Genomic DNA, 19,774 nt, shown 5'->3' on the forward strand with positions numbered 1-19,774 from the left:
GAATAATTCTCCCATTCAGCTGCACTACTTCTGCCTAAAGTTTAAAATTCTCATCACAATTCCCTGCAATTCTAAAGTGTGAAATGTGCTCAGGTGTGACCGTACAAAAAATGTAATATGTAAATATAAATAAAGTGCAAGGTGTAAATAAGTATGATTATACTATCTGGTATAATTAGGTTTTATTGTACTTATTTACTCCTTGCACTTTATTTATATTTCCATATTACATTTTTGTATGGTCACACCTGAGCACATTTCACACTTTATTCACCTGTCTTTGAATTCAGCCCTCCGTAGGGTGATAATTTTCATTTACATAAAACAATGCGGCATCCTTTCCTTCCTAACACATTACCCAGTCCATACCAGTATAGATCCTAACACATTACAGAGCCCATACCAGTATAGATCCTAACACATTACCCAGTCCATACCAGTATAGATCTTAACACATTACAGAGTCCATACCAGTATAGATCCTAACACATTACAGAGTCCATACCGGTATAGATCCTAACACATTACAGAGTCCATACCAGTATAGATCCTAACACATTACCCAGTTCACACCAGTATAGATCCTAACACATTACCCAGTCCATACCAGTATAGATATCCAGCATGATATTTTTCCCGTTGAGGATTGAGGTCTGTTTTCATTTTTTTGAGCAATAATATATATATATATATATATATATATATATATACACACACACACACACACACATACATACATATACACACACACACACACGGATATGTACACACATTTATCTAGAGCTAGAAAACTATATATATGTATCAATTAACAGGTGTAAAAATTATATCTATAAAAAACATTATTAATAGTAGTAATTAATGGAGTGTGAGGCCTCCAGCTTGTCGGAAGGTGCTCTGCCTCCCCCTGCTGGCGGATTTTGGAAAGTGCACCATGCTGACACCCTGCCTCCGGTGACACGTTAAATTTGCGACAGACGGGAAGAGTGAGTGGGCACAGAGAGAGAGACAACCTGCTGCCAGAACTACAACACCTAGCTGGGGTGAGAGCGACACTGTGTGGCACAAAATAAAAAATTATTTTTTTTTTTTAATAATTTACATTGTCCCTGATTAACAGGGACAATGTAAATTACCCGGGACAGGCTCCTATTTGCCGGGATTGTCCCGGGAAAAACGGGACAGTTGGCAGGTATGGCACTGGAGGATGTGAATCTTAACAGCCAAAAAAATCTGAGCTGATCCTGCTGGCTGATACTAGTAGTCCCACAGAAATGGATGAATCCACAGATTGGTATTAAAAGCGTGTAAAGTTTAGAGAGAAATAAAACTAATTATTTTATTTATTTTGTTTTTCCCTGAAGGCTCTGCCAGCAGCTCCACTGTCCGCTTTAAAGGATCCTTTGTGGCTCAGCTCCACACCTGGTTCACTAGGCCGACTGCCTATGACCACTTTCCTCAGACTGCAGGAGGAGAGACAGCCGTCAGCCTCCTTGTGGGACTCTGCTTCCTGCCAAAGGCGCCCTGTCACATGTGTCCCTGGCTTTTATAAACAATCCCAGGATGCACTGCAGTTGTGCCCTCCCACTGGGACACTCGCAAAAGCCTATGTGTCACTAGCTGGGTTTCCTCCACTGTCCAGCAGGCTCCCCTATTGCAGTGGTCCTCAACTCCGGTCCTCGGGCCCACTAACAGGCCAGGTTTGCAAGATAACTAAATTACATCACAGGTGATCTCATTTGCTGCTCAGTGATTGCAGTATTCTAGTCTGCATCTCCCCAAGGTAATACTTAAAATCTGGCCTGTTAGTGGGCCCGGAGGACCGGAGCTGAGGACCACTGCCCTATTGGATACAGTGGGGACACTCCCTCAGACCAAGTGACTCACACCTGGGAACATGCAACAGGCAAAACTAACAGATCAGGCTCCCCTGATAAGCAGATGGAGCATACAATGCATTTCTAGCACCTATCTAGGACAGCGCTACATCATCAAAAAGTAACAAAATGTTTAAAAAGTTATATTGGTGAGGTTCTGTGGCTGCGGGTGCACATTATCACTGTGGTGGACAGAGAAATGCATAATAGGAAGTCATCGTTGGCCTTTTTTTGGAGGGGTCCATTATCGGTTTATTTGATCTTTTGGATTTAGTCCATTCTGGGGTTATGATTTTGATTGGATTCTCACAAGAGCCGTGTCAGTCTGATATATGTTCCTCTATCTTCTTCTAAGACCTCACGTTGTGATCTGGACTTAGTACATGACAATGCAGAATTTTCTATTGGCGATTACATTAAAGTCCATATGTGACATCTGCAAGCGTCCCTTGTGTCCACCCTGGCCCACCCTATGCGGGTGTGAGGCGGGCGCAATCACATAATATAGCACTTGGAAACTTTCAGTTTTTAAATTATTCACTTAATCTAACGCCCTGAAGAAGGCTAAGATGAAGTGCGTCAGAATTCATTTACAAGCAGGGGGATGATTGCGACGTTTTATAAAGCATGGTGTAATGTAGTGTGGCCTTTTTCTGTTTTTAACCACATTTGTATGCAATAAAATTAGTTTTTTTATTTAATAATCTTTTAGTAGTGCCTAAACCTTCCCATCCAATTTCTGTTCCTTTTTGCAATACATGAATGAATGTTTGTCTAGTTATAAATATCATTTTCATTGGGATTGGCAATCTTGATGACAGAGAAGAGATTCTGCAGTGATAAGGCCTTTCATAATCTGCGTATACAGACACACACCTTGTCATATTGCACATGAACGTGTCCCCAGGCAACAATATGGAATACAAGTCTTTCAAGTTCTGCTAGATGCTTAAACAACAATTTCACCCAAAAAAAAGGGCAATTTCAGATGGGTGGATTTAAAGCAGAACTAAAGTGGAACTAAAGCTGGGTTCAACATGTGTGCATTGAGAGTTCCACACACCTTGCTAATGTGTGCACCAAAAACGCATAGTACCAAAAAGTCCCATACATTTTGATGCAGCACAATTTTTAACGTAAATGTTTTCATATTCATTTTTTTGTTTTGTGCATTTTCACGCATAGAGCAGCCTGTTTCAAATAAACAGGCTGCGGGAAATTGCACAAAATGCGCACACACCTGCAGATGTGTGAATGGAGCCTAGAATCAAAAAATTAAAAAACTGTGAGCAGGCAGGCTCTTTCTTGCAATAAAATAATTCTGCCTGCCTGCTCACAGTCTTCTGTAGAATGTTCATGGTGATGCACGTGCGGCATTCCAGCACAGTGCCGTGTTTCGGGATGACTTCATTCCTGTGCATGCCGTAGAAAAGACCTTCTACTCATCTCTCCAGTGGTCTCCTCCCTTAGAGTACTGTCATCCTCATTCTTGCAAAGGGCCCTAAATAGCCCAAATCTTACCGAGAAGACGTAGCATCTACTTGCGATATTTGAGGTTCACAGCATTCTTGGAGATCTCATTGGTAGGATGATGACAAACTCCTAAACTATGGAACCCAGGTAAAAAGGTAAGACTATTATCCAACTTTTCTTTTCCTGGTCATGGTGTTGCATTTAAATACAGCATTTCAGGAAAGGTGGGGGATGGGTCACACTGAAAAACTGGACCTTGTATGCTTTAGGAACAAGTAAGCACAGGCAGCGCCTATATCCTGTAATGTTTTTAAAAGGAGGATATTTCAGTTATCACCCACTAGACTACGGCACATAGTTGCTAAATGACCCGGATTTGCTGGACAGTTCCACAGTTTATGGTGTAGTCCCACATTAACTGCATTCCAGGCTGTGTCCAGAGAACACAGCCTGAGCCCTAGCTGTCCCTAGCTCCAGGCACTCAGGGCATGTGTCCCGGGTCCCAGAGCCACAAAACTTCCCACACACACACTAACATTTTCTGCTGCTAGCTTTTGTCCCTGCAACTTTTCAGAGCTTAAAATCTGTGGTTGTTAGTGCCTAAAAATGGCAAGCAGCAGCCGAAGGACCCGCTTGCTTTTCCATGACGCACACTACTCTGTGTCTCTCATGCTGATGTGTGGTGCCTCCTCAGCCTTAACTAGCGGTGCCCAGCAGCAGTCAGTGAGCCAACCAGGGACCACAGGTCATCAGCAGCTCCAGCACGGGACAGCACGCCCTGGTACCCAACTGAGTGTCAATACCTCCATCCCCTCATTGAACACCAATGCCCTCCCTTGTCCACCCCACTTAGCCCAATGTCCCTCTGTCCACCCTACTGAGCACCATGACCTCTCTGTAAAACCCACTGAGTACCAAATGCCCTTCTGCCCCACCCTCCCTTCCTCCACAGAGAACCCACTGGGCCACATTGCCCCTCTGTTCACCCCTCTGAGCAACCCTACTCCTCTGTACACCCCTCTGAGCACCATTGCTTCCCTGAGTACCACTGCCCCCCTCTCCACTCCACTGACCAAAAAAGCCACTTCTCCTTCCCCTGCATTGAGCACCACTTCACCGTCATTCACACCACTGAACACTTATGCCCCTTGTCAACCCCCTGCTGAGTACCCCTTGTTCACCCTTATGAGCACCACTGCCCCCTATCGAGCCCACTGAGCACTACTGCCCCCCTATCCAGCCCCCGAGCACCACTGCCCCTCTCTCCACTCCACTGGGTACTAATTCCCCCCTTCCCCCACTGAGCATCCACTGCTCCCCTTGTTCATCCCACTGAACACAATGCTATCTGTCTATCCCACTGAGCGTCCCCACCCTCTGTCCACCCCATTAAGCACCCCTGCCCCCCTGAGTACCACTATATCATTAACCACCCCACTGAGCACCAAAGCCAAGTTCTCCTTCCCCTCCACTGAGCACAACTGCCCCCCCCCCCCCAACCACACCACTGAACACCACAAATAATGCCCCTTGCCCACCCCACTAAGCACCACTGCCCCTTCTCCAGCCCAGTGAGTGCCACTGCCCTCTTATCTACTGCACTGAGCACCGCTGCACCTCTGTCCAACCTACTGAGCACCGACACACTTTTCACCCATCAGCAAACACAACATGTGTTGCGTTTCTGGCTGCACAGCAAAAAATAATAATAAAAAAAAAAAAAAAAAACGGTGTCCATGAAAATTTGTATTTAATGTGGCTAACACTATCTACGGATTTTTGTAGCTGGGAAATGACATGGTAATGAATCCATTGCCCCAGTGTTTTGGAATTAGTATTCAAAATGCAATCACATCCTGTGGCTTAACAGCTCCTGTGGATATGCAAGGTGCTGTTGTAATGTTTTACCCAAAGTAAACTGAATTACAATGCAAGAACAGCTGAGGAAGCCACATGTGGTTGTGAAAGGGACCCTAGGCAGTAACACCTCCTCTGGAGCTACAAGCATTCTCTAAAGAGATTTCTCCTTATTAGAAAGAATGGAATAACAACATCCTAAAAAGGCCTGGAGGGAAGAGGCTGTGCAAAGGCCCCTGAAATGACACTACCAAGAAAGATTTTAGGTCTGATTTACCAAAGTGTGACATGAAACCATGCTCATTTTTTGTCACTTCTTGTCCATTCACATGGATATGAAATCAGTCCTCTATTCATGTGCAAGGAGAAAAAGACCCCAACTGTTCACTGCTGTGTCATTATTGGAGAGATCCCCTCTCATTTCCTGTACATTGAATGAGTGTCAGTAGGAGATCACACAATGGGGAATAGACTGCAATAAAATAATGGTATTTAGGCTCCATTCACACCTGAGCGTAGTGCTGCAGCAGGCTCTTTTACAGATTTTTGTGGGGCGTTTTTGGAGCAGAACCAGTGCTTTAAGTGGCCCAAAAGAGGTGCCGATATTCTATTATAGCCTATACATTTTTTCGCTCCCCCCCACCCCACATCAGGGTCCCCACAGAGCACCCCCCCTGGGCTGGGACTCCGGAGCAGGGGGACTCACTGGTGGTGACTGGTTTGGCTCTGGAGTGGGAAATATTCTTGGGGGGGGGGGCAATTGAGGGCGCAGATGTCCAAAGTGAGCGTACTGGTACGCTAAGCCGCAGGGAGAGGTGGCGGTATGCTCAAGAGAGATATTTGGAAGTGGCGGTACTGAGTACCAATGCATACCAGCCCACTTAAAGCACTGAGCAGAACGGGCCACCTTCTCTCAAAAAAATCACTCTAAAAAAGCTCACGTACCAAATCTTGGCACAGAGCCAGGATCTTTTGGCATTGCGATTTTTGCCACAATTTTAGCTCGTTTTGTCGCTCAACAATCGTGGCAAAATGGCACTGCATTTTGGGTTGCCAATAAGAAAAAAAAATGGGATTGCAAATGCGTACCTCTTTTTGCTGCGATTCTAGAATCACGGCAATTCCACCCACAATTCAAATCGCCTAGGTGTGAATGGAGCCTTAAGTAGCGAGGTGAAGAGTAGAGTTGGCCAAACACTGGGAAGATTTCTTCTGGTACCTGATGAACTGGTTGTATTCGCTTCATGGGTGGCCTGGTCAGCCCCCTCTTGGCATCCTTTGCTTTAAAAATGGAAAGAGCAAGGTAGAAAATTGTTGGTCGAGCATCGGCTGTATCGAGTCAGATGCAGCCGATGTTTAGGTAAGTTGACATCTCCTGTCATAATACAATACCCTGGCAGGGGAGATACATCCATCCAAACTGTAAAGGCCCGTACACACAATAAGAAAATCTGTAGGGAAAATTCATCCGACGACCGATCCGACGATTTTCGGATTGTTAGTATGGTGCTTTCGACAGCCAACTCCGACTTTTCGGCTGACAAAATCCTGATGTGCAGGATATAAAAATTTTTGTTGTCTGTAATACAACGTCCAATTTTCGTCTGATTAGTACAGATTTCGACAGAAAAAAATCTTATGGAGCAAGACTAGGCATGCTCAGAGAGAAAGAACACATACAAAACAATCCAACACATGACATCACTTCTGAAGTAGAATTCTGTCGTACGGGAAAATTCATATGAAAATAACCTTTCCACATCAGACTAGCATGCCACAAAAAACGGACGACAGATCGTCCGATAATCTGATCGTGTGTACGGGGCTTAAGCGGGGTATACACTAGTAGAATTTTGTTTGACATTTTTCATTGGAAGAAGATTGCAAAAAAAAAAAAAATGTGTTCCTTTTTCTAATCATTAGTGGGGTCAAATTGACTGCAGTGACAAGGAAATTCGAAGGAGCAGGATGGAAAACTTTCTTAAATGTATGAATTTCCAAAAGTGTTGTTTTTGTTCGTTGAAGTTAATTTAGTCCAAAAAAGACATTCAAATGTACTGAGTTTTCTATGAATTTTCCAAGGAATTTTTTTTCAAAAAAATTCTACTAGTATATACCCAGCTTTAGCCTGCAAAAATGAAAAAGAAAAAATCTATCAGTGTATAACCAGCTTTAAAGCCTCTGTCAGGTGCTGTCCCACAGGGGGGATTCCCCTTAAACTAGATTAAGGGGGCTTTTATATTCTGCATCTTTGGTGCATTGTAAGAAAACACTCCAAAAACATCAGATCTAATAGAAGTCTATGTGAAAGCGTGGTTAACCTGCAGAAAAAACGCAGGTACATTGTGCTGCAGCCAAACCGCATAGTGGCAGTGTGAAAGCGCCCTAATCCTTTTTCTTGATTCAGCCAGTGGGTGAAATGAAAGACAATTAATGGATTTCTCCAGTCACACAACAGAGGTGGATGGAGGAATCCTTCCCACTGTGCCATTGTATTATGACACTGGTAATCCTCCTCTGTTACAATACACTGATCAGCAGCTGCAGCCACTTATTGACAAAGGCTTCCCAACATTCCTGTTTGACAGAAGTTGATCATTAGATCGACTTCTGTCAAGCTGGAATGGTCAAAAACGGATTGAAATGTGGCCAGTCCCTGCTGAAGCGCCCAAATTTCGATCCATCTCTGGCCAGATGCTGTCCAGGTAGTGGGTGCCAGATAGGAAGTTCATCAAAATTCTCCCTAGTGGAGACTCCGAAAGCTGTAAAATTATGGCCAGGGCCATCTTTATTATTGATTGGACCCTGGACAAACATTTTTCTTGGGCCCTCCCGAATCCACTTATCAACTATTTGCGGGCAGTACAGGCTCAAGGGGAAGCTGCCTTGGGCCCCACAACAATGACTGGGCCCAGGGCAGCTGCCCCTTTTGCCCTGTGGTAAAGACAGCCCTGATTATGCCTAATGTTCCAACAGAAGATAAGGCCCACAGAGCAGTAGAGGAACAGAGGGTGAGGCCTCCAGAGATGATGGTGAAGAGATGCTGTGGCCTGTATTCATTTCATCACAGCGCAAAGTGGAATTGGTATTTCACTAGATGCTTGCTTTTATAAAGGGCAAGCCGGTATCATGGGCCGTCTAGAAATCAGGACTGGTTTTCAAAGTCACGTCATTTGTGCATGCTGACTTCGCTTAGGTACTGAAGACCAGGATGTCTCCCAATCCAAATTAAATTATATTCAATTTTATTATATTAGAATATATTGTATATTATATAAAACTACAAATCTGCTTGTTTTTTTATTCCAGAAAGTATGGACCTGAAGATTGAAAGTACCAGGAAGAGAAATTCTCAGACCTTGGTTATCAAATCTGTCTGCAAGGGGTTTGCATGTTCTTCTTCTTTATCGAATTGTGGGAAAAGGTGAATGGAGCAAGATGCAAATGAGCTGTTTTTCTTGGTGAAGATCTTCGAAGTTGCTGTTGTTTAAATATTAAGAATATTGCAGCAGCGAATGCTGCACTTACACCAGGACATCTTATGCAGACACTGGAAGTACTCTCTTCAACCTCACACAAAAGGGCGGAAGTAACAATGCATGCTTCCTCCTATCTCAGTTGATGCCCGATTAGGGAGGAAACGCGTCAGGGAGGAGGCGCCACATCGTCACGCACATCGCTGCGGTCTGCACTGCAGGCAGCCGCGGACTAAAGGAACCCCTTGGCAGTCATTCATGGTGTTTATTCATGATGTCCATGTAAGTGTATCTTATCTTTTGAGGAATAAACGGTTTAAGGATAATGCACTATTGGCTACTTTTGTCTCTCTTGCTGCATACGGAGGATCAAGAATAGTCAAGACTACCAGGGAAAACCGGTCCATCACAGCGTCTGGCTAAGAGGAAAGAATATGCTTTCAGTTTTGGAATCCCTTAAGGTTCTTACAGTTTGAATATCTAGTAAGAGGCTCACCTACCTCCTGTGTATAGGAAGGTGTGGGAGGATTCTCATCTGTCCCTCTCTTCGGCACGTGGTTTGTGTTTTGGATCCGGTTGCACATATGCCCTTTTTCTTATAGACAATAAATAATAAATAACTGGCGCACCACGGGGAGAAACAGTATCACCAAAAAACTATACCGCTAATACTGGACACATACTAATGAACTGTTAAAAGGAAAATCAATGTGGTATAGAAAGTCCATAAGTCCATATGTGACACAGTCCATAAAAAATTCCAATGTGCACTCCTTAGGCAGCTCTAGTGACAAGGTAGAAGTTTTGCTTGTTGCCAACTGAAAAGAAACACAGGCGCCACTCTAAGTGCAGTAGCTGGAATTTTATTTAAAAGGATACAACTTAATGTTGGGTACTCACAAAGGTAATAAGTAATCAGGCACAGAGGATGCTCCGGTGGAGAGTCAGGATGGCCAGAGCGGTAGCAATGGGCAGGCTGCAGCGATATCGCTGTACTTCCTCGTCCCGGGGACACTCAGATGCCGGTCCGTCGTCACTTCCGAGAGCGTGGGCGTGATTACGTCATGGCGCCAGCGACGCGTTTTCGGAGCATGCGCTCCTTCTTCAGGCCGATCAACTGAAGAAGGCCTGAAGGAGCGCATGCTCCGAGAACGCGTCGCCGGCGCCATGACGTAATCACGCCCACGCTCTCGGAAGTGACGACGGACCGGCATCTGAGTGTCCCCGGGACGAGGAAGTACAGCGATATCGCTGCAGCCTGCCCATTGCTACCGCTCTGGCCATCCTGACTCTCCACCGGAGCATCCTCTGTGCCTGATTACTTATTACCTTTGTGAGTACCCAACATTAAGTTGTATCCTTTTAAATAAAATTCCAGCTACTGCACTTAGAGTGGCGCCTGTGTTTCTTTTTCTTATAGACTTCTGGTAAGAAGCATAACGACACTGGTGGTGGGACATCAGGCACTTTTTAGTGTTTTTCTGGCTGTCACCGGCAATATCACCTGCTTCGTTTGGCTTATTGTTTACGGACATTTGCTGTTTTCACTTGAACTTTGTTATTTATTTGTGCATTTTTTTGCACCTTTGTGTCACATTTGCCACAGACTTTGGTTATTTCACGTGGACTTTTTTCATTTTGCATTTACTGTTCACTTGTACCCAATTTCTATATTGCCACAATTTTTCAGCAGATTTAGAGCCGGTTCACATTAGCGCGACTTGTCAGGCGATTTGTCAGCCTGACAAGTCGCGCTCCCTCGCGGTCCATTGACCGCTACAGGACCCGTTCTAATAGGAGCGACACAAGTCGCTCCGACTTAGGAAAAGGGTCCTGTACTATTTCGGGGTGACCTGGAGCGACTTGCATAGACTTCCATTATGTGAAGTCCCTGCAAGGCGTTCCGAAGTCGTGGTGCATGGGAATGCACAAGTCGCCCCCGAAGTAGTAAGGAGTCGCGTCGCGCTAATGTGAACCGGCTCTTATTGTTTGATTTTCACTTTATTGTATATTGCACCATTTGTCTGTTTACACATTCAGAATTATACAGTGTTTCTCCATTGTAGAACACCTTTTTATGTGTTTAGCGCACTTGATTTACTTTTCTCACATATTATTCCACTACTTGGATCTAGAGTTGCAGCTTTACACAGTCCACAATCAGCGCACCTTCCACACTTCACTGATATAACAAGATTGTATAGGTTGTTATGATTCTAAGCCAATTCATAGAATAGTCTTGGGTTGTGAAAGGAACTTGGAGCACACAGAGTAAACAAAACAAGTCAGACTGTGTTCAGGGTGGAAGCTGAATACAGGATCCCAGAGTGGCAAGGCAAGAGCACTAAAACGAATGCCTCGTACACACGCAAAAATTATCGCCCGACCGATCGGCCATCTTTTGTCCAAGTTGTGTTTTGTTGGTTGGAATGTGCCTAGACTGCACACAAATTTTCTCGGCCAACAAAAATCTAATTCAGAAGTGATGTCATGTGCTGGTTTGCTTTCTTTGTGTTTTTTCTTCTCTGAGCATGCCCAGTCTTGCTCATCAGATTTTTGTCTGCCGAAATCTGTACTGACTGCACGAAAACCGGCCGTTGTGTTGACGGCCAACGAAAATTTTATAGCCTGCACACCAGATTTTATTTGTCCGAAAAGTTGGAGTCGGTTGTCGAAAGCATCATACTAACAAGCCGAAAATCGGCCGATTCGACGTTGGCTGGAAATTCACGGCCGATGCGTGTGTACGAGGCATAAATCTAGCCTTAACCTGGTCAAGTGTTCACTGATTCCTGACAAATCGGCCAAATTTCAAGCTCTTTCAGCACCACTTGACTCAACAAATCTCCACTGAAAAATTGAAGCTTGGTGGAAAATTGTCAGCCAAAGAGTGACAGCATCCAATCAAATGCAGTCACTGTTCAGGTATTCAGAAAACTGCGGGTGCTGTGGCTGCCTAAATACAATGGCTGACACTGCAGATTCCACCATCCAGGCCGTTTAGAATCTTTGATTTGATTTTCTCCATCAATGCTAGCTATAAGCCCTGTACACAAGGGCCGAATGCCAGCCAACATCACCTGGTTGAAATAAAACAAAAAAACAAAAAAAAACGGCCTACATTCGTCCCATATATATGCCAGCTGGTCTGACTACAGGCCGGCTTCTGTTGGACGTGCAAGCTGGAACACCAGCAGCTGATCGGCTCCCAGTCAGCGCTCTCAGCCAATAGCAGGGTACACATGGGCCGAATTAGGGTTGCCACCTCGTCCCTTTAATCCAGGACACATATTAATTACACAGGTTCTGAGGCTACTATAATACAGTGTTAATTTTGTTTACTAAAACCGACTAAAACTTTTTCGTCGACTAAATTAACACAATTTTAGTCGAGTAAAATACGACTAAAACAAAATGGCATTTTAGTCATAAGACTAGAACTAAAACTAAATAAAAAACTGACATCATCAAAATGACCACTCCTCTGCTGGCCATTTCTATATCGGCAACACAATTAAATCCAGAGCATGTAATAATAGCACATTAAAGTTTAAACATGTATTGCACCACCACATACGCATAAGTAAGGAGCATCTACTACTAAGCTGCTGAAAACTAAACAATTAAGAAAAAGGTTTTTCTTATATTTTTCCCTAATATTTAATGTTGGTAATATATTCAGGTAATATGTGCAATGACATTACAGCCAATGGAGTTTACAGCAGTGTTAATTTCGTCAACGAAAAAGTTTTCGTCACCACTTTCGTCACCGGCATTTTTCAACTGACGAAAACGAGACGCAAAGTATAGCACATTTTCATCAAATGACGACAACTATGACGAAAATCAAAACAGTTTTCGTTAACGAACGAAAACTAAACGAGAATGTGAGGCAGGGACGTTTACCCAACTTCCGGTTTTCACAGAGCTCCGCCTGTGTGGCGTCTGGCATGGCGTGCCCCGTGATGTCCGACGTGAGGAGTGGACTACTACAAGAGAGTCGACTCGAGACCAGTCACCTGACCTCACCAGAGCACTGCAGCTGCAGCGCTACAGCCAAAAGCGACAGGCCCGACTCATCAGACGGTACTGGCACCCGGCCACCACCACATCCAGAGCAGAGCACCCACTGTGAGATAACAGCCAGGCCAGCTATTACTGCCTCCCTGAGTCTCCTCAGACCACTCACCAGTCACCACTGGCATCTGATTCCGCCATCCATCCAGGACTGTGTGCGTGCATATAGGCCGCTGAGGCCCGCCCGACCCATCCTGTTCAACAACTTCAGTTCAGAGTCAGACCAGAGACCACCCTTAAACCTGAGACCCCCATCCAGCACTCTGAGCAGCACTGTGTGCACTGACTGCACTGACTGCAGGCAGCAGCATTACAGGCCTCCTCTCTGACCTGATCATGACCATTTGGATGACTAAAATTAGTTTTAGTCGACTAAAATGTAGGATGTTTTAGTCGACCAAAATGTACTGGAGTTTTAGTCGACTAAATACGACTAAAACACTTGCAGAAGACTAAAATGGGACTAAAACTAAAATGCCATTTTAGTCCTAAGACTAAGACTAAAACTAAATTGAAATTTGCTGCCAAAATTAACACTGCTATAATACACATAAGGCACCGAGTTTAATTACCACCTTAATCAGCCACAGAACCTGTGTAATAATCGTGTGTCCTGGTTTAAAGGGATGAGATGGCAACCCTAGGCCGAATGTCGAAAGACAACAGCTGGTTAAAAAAAAAAAAAAAAAGTCCATTATTCGGACAGTGCATATGTCAGTCTGTTAGACAAAAGTCGTTTTTCCAGCTTCTGTCAGACGTCCATGCTGGAAAACCAGCAGCTGACCGACTCCCGATCAGTGCTCTGATTGGAGCGTTCTGGTGGGGGCGGGGTGGGGGCATCCCCCTGTCAGAACACAACAGCTCAGCAGGGGAAATCGTTGAACTAACCTTGTGGGGTCCAACGAAAAAAAACGAATAGTGTGTACCCGGCTTATGGCTGAGAGCGCTGACCGGAGCGTTCTGGGGGGGGGTTGCCCCCCTTGCCCCCCTGTCAGAACACAACATCTCAGCGTTGGATCGTTAGTAAAGCCACCTTTGCCAGAGCTGACAGTTTTTTCCATTCAACCAAAAAAAAAAATTAATAATGTGTACCAGACTTTAGAAACAGTGCTGGCTGAGCTATGAAACACCGGACATCTGAACAACGTTTGTCTTTGGTAGCTGGGTACATATTGTTTTCCATTGCAAACTTTCATTTTGTCTGATAAAAATACTACTGTGTGATATGACAAATATAAAAGATGGACTAGCATTGTTCCCTTTAGATTTATCTATGGGCACAGACAGACCTTGCTTGAGGTCTTTGATTGGCCTCATGTATTCAATAAACACAGATTAGGCCTTCAAAAGGATTATCACTGGGGGAGGCAGTCCCCTATCTGCACAACAATGAGCTCTTGTGCTCCTACAGATTGCATGGAAATGAATTTGGCCCCAAGCACAAGCAATAAACAGCCCATCTGACAAAATGCCTTTTGTCTTTGTCTTAACTCCATCAACACCAACACAGAGTTCAATGTACGGGGACGCGAGCGTTAAAGGACAATGAATGGATCTACAAGAGAGCAAGCACAGCTTGACCACGATGTCACTGTGTGATCTGAACTCTTCCCATAGACTAAAGCCCCGTACACACGTACCGATGGTCGGCATACAAATGTTCCTCTTTTCTCCCTGGGATGTCGGTGTCTGTTGAAAAGTGCAAAGACAGCACAAGGACAGCACAAGAATTTTGTCTGCAGACTTCAGCTGACTGCAGAAGTGATGTCATGTAATGGTTAACTTTCCCTGTGTTTTTAATTTTCTGAGCATGCCCAGTCTTGCAAATCTGCGGTCTGTCGGCCGAATTCTGTACTGACAGGCGAACAATCGTCCGTTCTGGTGTCCGCAGACAAAAATTTTCATGTTTGCAAGAAAGACTTTTGTCCGCGGATTGTGCGCAGACATCTGTCGGAGGCACCATACTAACACGCATACAATCGGCAGATCTTTCGTCCGCCGACGTTTGTATGCCGACGATCGGTACGTGTGTACGGGCCTTAACACTCCGCATAGCAGGCTTGGACAAGTTGTCTCTGGGAAGTTGTAGTAGAACTACAAGTCCCAGCAAGATAGACGCCCAGCTGAAAGAAAGCTTACAGGAGGTGTGTTTAAAAGCAAAACACACATACTCACCACATACTGCAGCTCTCAACATTGACTGTAACACCAAGAACTGAGCGATCACATGGCCACTGATCGCTCAGTTCTCGTTCTGCTCAGAGCAGAGACAGACAATATTGTCAGAATCCTTTCAGAGCCTATTGGCGCTCTGCTATGTCAGCTGAGACCAGGCAGTAGCTTGCTATAAGCAAAGAAGCATTTCACAGAAATGCAAAAGTAAGCGCACGCCTGTGACCCACTAGAAAAGTACGGCCAAAAACGCTTTTAAAACATCCTCTTTAAACCAAAGCTCCATCTGAAAAAAAATTAGAAGTCAGCAGCAACAAATACTGTAGCTGCTGACTTTTAATAAAAGGACACTCACATGTCCAGGGATCCCGCGATTTTGGCACCCCCAAGCCAATTAGTTTATCAGTTCCGGGTGCAGGCTCCGGCATTGCAAGTAAGGCCCCTTTCACACTTATGCAGCGCGATTTTACCGCGATTTTGCGGCGCAATTTTGACACGACTTTGCCGCGAATTTGAAAGCAATGGCTATGGCTCAAAACGCAATCAAATCGTGGCAAAGTAGTGCAGGAACTACTTTGAAGTCGGTGCGACTTCAAAACACACTGATATGAATGGGGCTCATTGAAAATAATGGAAAATGACTTGTCATGCGATTTTGCGGTCCAAAATCGTGGGACAAGTCGCACTAGTGTGAAAGGGGCCTAAGGGAAACCGGCAGTGAAGCCCTCAAGCTTCACAGCCAGTCTTCTACTGCACATGCGCGAGTCATGCTGCACTTTCTGAATGGTCTCACCCTCTTCTAGGACACACAGGTCCCAGAAGGCAGCGGGGGGGGGGGGGGGGTTGGGATGGGCAAGTATGTTGTAGATGGCTGTGCAGCGATCTTACCCGGAGGTGGGAGCGGGTACCTGTCAAAACCAGATAATTGCTCATCCCGCCCCCCCAAAAAGTGCCAAAATGTGGCAGTGGAGGGTGTGAACAAGTGGAGCGTCCCCTTTTGGGTGGAGCTCCACTTTAACTTTATACTGGGTGTCCTGACAATTTCTTTAATTTGTTCAGAATCCTAAGGCTGCGTTCACACCTGGGCATTTTGATTTCCACTATAATGAAAATTCAGCTGAAATGAAAGATTGCAGAATGCAAATTTCAGATGCCTTTCATTTTAATGGCACCTAAAAACGCAGTGCGCTTCTACCGCAATTATTGTGCAAAAAAAAAAACACCGCAATCAAGGCGAACCCCATCGCGTGAAGTTTGTTGCCCAAAATAATCCTTTTTTGGCATAAAAGCTTCACACGATGCGGTTTGCTGCAATTTATCGCGCAACAATCACAGCAGAAATGCACCGCATTTTTAGATGCCACTAAGGGCTCGTTCACACCATGGTTGCATGAAAAACGTGCAGATTTCTTTTGCAGGGGCATGAGTTTACATCAGTTTTCATGCACGTTTCAGTGAGTCTTTATGTACAATGACATCAGCTTTCATGCGGGTCAGTTATGTGCCATGTTCACATCACAATGTTGATGTCATGTCATTTTTTTGTTTTTTTGCGACAGAAAACTGCATACACGTTGCAGATTCCTGCGCCAATAAAAAAATCCACATGCGATACCAGTGTTGTGGTGTGAACAGGGCACATATAGAACAATGTTTTTTTAATTGTTGTGCCCTTCTAGAATGCATGCTGAAAAACTGACGTTTCTGCACCTGGCCCTAAATGAATGGCATCTGAAATTTGCGTTGTGCGATTTGTCATTTTAGCAGAGCGTTTTGAACATACGGTGATTCTGCCCACGATTCAAATGTGGCCTTAAAGTGAACCTGTGTGTTATCTGTGCAGTCATCCTCAGCTGGTCTGCGATGGTTAATAAGTGGTTATTGTTCCTTTCATGCAGCCAACCAAAACACCTAAAGGGTTCGTTTCCACCTGCCTGCAGGCATTACTTTTCTATAATGTGATTTTGAAGGGTGGGATGATATGTTGTGACAACACATCACACAGTTAACTTTTTTAACTTTATTAAAATGTCAAAAAAAAAAACATTTCTTTTAATTTGCATTTGGAGAGCACACAAATGCAAACATACTGCAGGTTTAAAAAAAAAAAAAATATATAATAATAATAATAATAATATATATATATATATATACACACACACACGTATGTAATATGTATATATATATATATATATATATATATATATATATTTATTATTTTTTAGTTTAAAATCTGTATTTAAAAAAAAAAAAAAACTAAAAAATAATAAAAATAAATATATATATATATATATATATATATATATTACATACGTGTGTGTGTGTGTGTGTGTGTGTGTGTGTGTGTGTGTATATATATATATATATACACACACATACACACACACACACACACACACGTATGTAATATGTATATATTTATTTTTATTATTTTTTAGTTTTTTTTTTTTAAATACAGATTTTCATATAGCACTGACAATTTATGCAGCCCTCAGCCTTAGTTCACACTTATGTGCGGTGAATTTGGTGCGAATTTGCATTGCGACTTCTGCCTGCCATGTGCGATTTCAATGCAAATTTGTCAGGGGAGTGGTCACATCTGCGATTTTAATTTTCTATAATAACTAGATGGAAAAAAAAAAACATGCAGCTATAAGAACACTGGACTACAGTTTAAATCCCGTCCCATAGAAGTCTATGTAGCTGAAGCTTGCCTCACACTAAACCCGCACAGGACCCTTTTTTGAACCGGATAGAATTTGTGCCGCATATACGTAAACAGCCTTTATTGGAAATAATGCTTTTTTTTTTTTAGATGACTTGCGAATCTGTGCTTTTCGGATAACATGTGATCCGCGATAAATTTGCATAAGTGTGACTGGGGCGGAGCTTAAGGAGCTCCTAAACTCACATGCATACACACACAACCGAATATACCAGGGCCAGTTTAGACAGGAGCCAATCAACCCACTAGCATGTCTTTGGAGTATGAAAGGAAACTGGAGTATCCGGAGGAAACATACAATACCATTTTTATTTACTGCAATGTAATGCTAAGTTTAGATGTGTGGTTGGGGGGGGGGGGGGGCTTAAAATGTGCAATTGATCCTAGTTTTTAACATCCCTCCCTTAAGCTTCATTGGCATCAGACAGGGATGTTTACATGCCACGGTTGCAATGCCCCACGCCTGCAGCGAAAACTATTCAACATATAATCAGCGGACAGCAAACCCACTGATGGCGAATAAGGAAGCACTGCAACTGTATGCGACGCACATGGAAGCACCGCAACTGTATGCAACGCACATGGAAGCACCGCAACTGTATGCAACGCACATGGAAGCACCGCAACTGTATGCAACGCACATGGTTGTGGTGTGTTTGTTCAGCAATAATTGGGATTATAACAGGCAGGAAGGAGGCATCACATCGAGTCCTCACTGCCTGTCAATCGCCTCTGAAAAACAATCCCAAAAACTGAACACTCTTCAGAGGAGTGGCAGATTTAGACGCAGGTCTAAACCTAGCCTTATGGTATCCTTATGGTGTCCTTGCATTGGGGCTGCATTGATAAATGCACATAAAAATAAATTAATAAGGCAGCCTTTCTCAACACAGAGGAACCCTTGAAATACCTTTCTGGTCTCAGGGAACCCCTGCTAAAAATTAAATAAAAATTTTTTAAATATCTACAACTCATAACACATTAGTCTGATGATCAGTGGGAAGAGTGCTCCTTAAGCTGGATACACACTATACAACTTTTGTTGTTGGATTTCCATTATATTTACCTTCAACTATGTAGAGCAAGGGCCGGCCAGATTGCATACAAATTAAAAGTGTTTAGATTTGACCTCATATTATATGGTTTTGGTAAATCTAAAGATAATTGTATAGTGTGTATGGCCCATTATTCTTGTCATCATTGGGAAGAATTACCCCCCTTACAGATCGCTAAAAGGAACAATGGTGTCATTGGGAACATATCGGAGGGCAGAAATTTCCAATTACATAAGGAACCCCTAGAAACCTCAGGAGGAACCCTGGTTCAGAAACCCTTAGGTTAATAATTAGTGAAAGAGCCCAAAGGCAATTATACGGTTAAGTTAAAGTAACAATGATATAAAGATTTACTAAAAACTTTTCTATAATGCTGACAAAGTGTAAATTAAAGCCATAGATTACCACCGCTTACCTTGTTTGCGCCATTCCAGAGGCTGGCTATCCCTGTACTGTTGTCCCCCAATGTTAGGTTGTCAGGTAGGGAAGCCATTGGACCCCCAACATCCGCTTCCCCCTAATCAGAGAGGGGCAAAGGGAAGGACTGATTGGCTGTTCATAGAAAGTTGTCATCAGTTTCCGCAGGGCTGCCACCAGACCCTGTCTGCCTGGGATCACAGCTGGCTCTCAGTGCCACAGGAGAAATCCCCAGTGTACAATCACTTCCTACTCCTCTGGGTGTGTGAGTGCTAATCTCCAGCACACACCCCTTCTTTATTCATTGCAGCCAGCCCCATAGAGGACACTTGTCAGCCTGGCTCAGCTGCAGACCTGGACAAAGGCATACAGTGACAGTGCCTTGTGTTCCCAGGTATTGTGACTGCGCTCTTCAAGAGGCCAAACCGGTTTTCTTCACTATGCAGGAGACACCCCCTGGGAAATCAAACACCTTGTAATAAATTAGACATTTATGCAGCTATGCTTCACATTTTTTTCATGTAAACCTGAAGTTTACTTTTTTTAGGGTTAGTTAGAAAACTATACTTTACTTTTGACTGTTATCTCTTTATACGTTGTTATTGCTGTCTATGCTAACAGCTGTCTCCGAGGGTAAAGTCCTGA

The 19,774-nt window shown here is 43.8% G+C and overlaps 1 protein-coding gene across 2 annotated transcripts in view; it reads right to left on the reverse strand.

The window, feature by feature from the left end:
* Nucleotides 1-19,313, reverse strand: part of NIPAL2 (NIPA like domain containing 2) — a 191,647-nt gene extending 172,334 nt beyond the window's left edge. For both annotated transcript variants that reach the window (XM_082259221.1, XM_082259222.1), the window contains exon 1: nucleotides 19,128-19,313. In XM_082259221.1, the coding sequence (XP_082115347.1) occupies nucleotides 19,128-19,205 (78 nt within the window). In that variant the 5' untranslated portion in view covers nucleotides 19,206-19,313. The remainder of the gene's footprint in view (nucleotides 1-19,127) is intronic.
* Between the last annotated feature and the right edge of the window lie 461 nt (nucleotides 19,314-19,774).

This window comes from Pelophylax lessonae, assembly GCF_965119305.1.
Source record: "Pelophylax lessonae genome assembly, chromosome: 5".
NCBI lineage: Eukaryota > Metazoa > Chordata > Amphibia > Anura > Ranidae > Pelophylax > Pelophylax lessonae.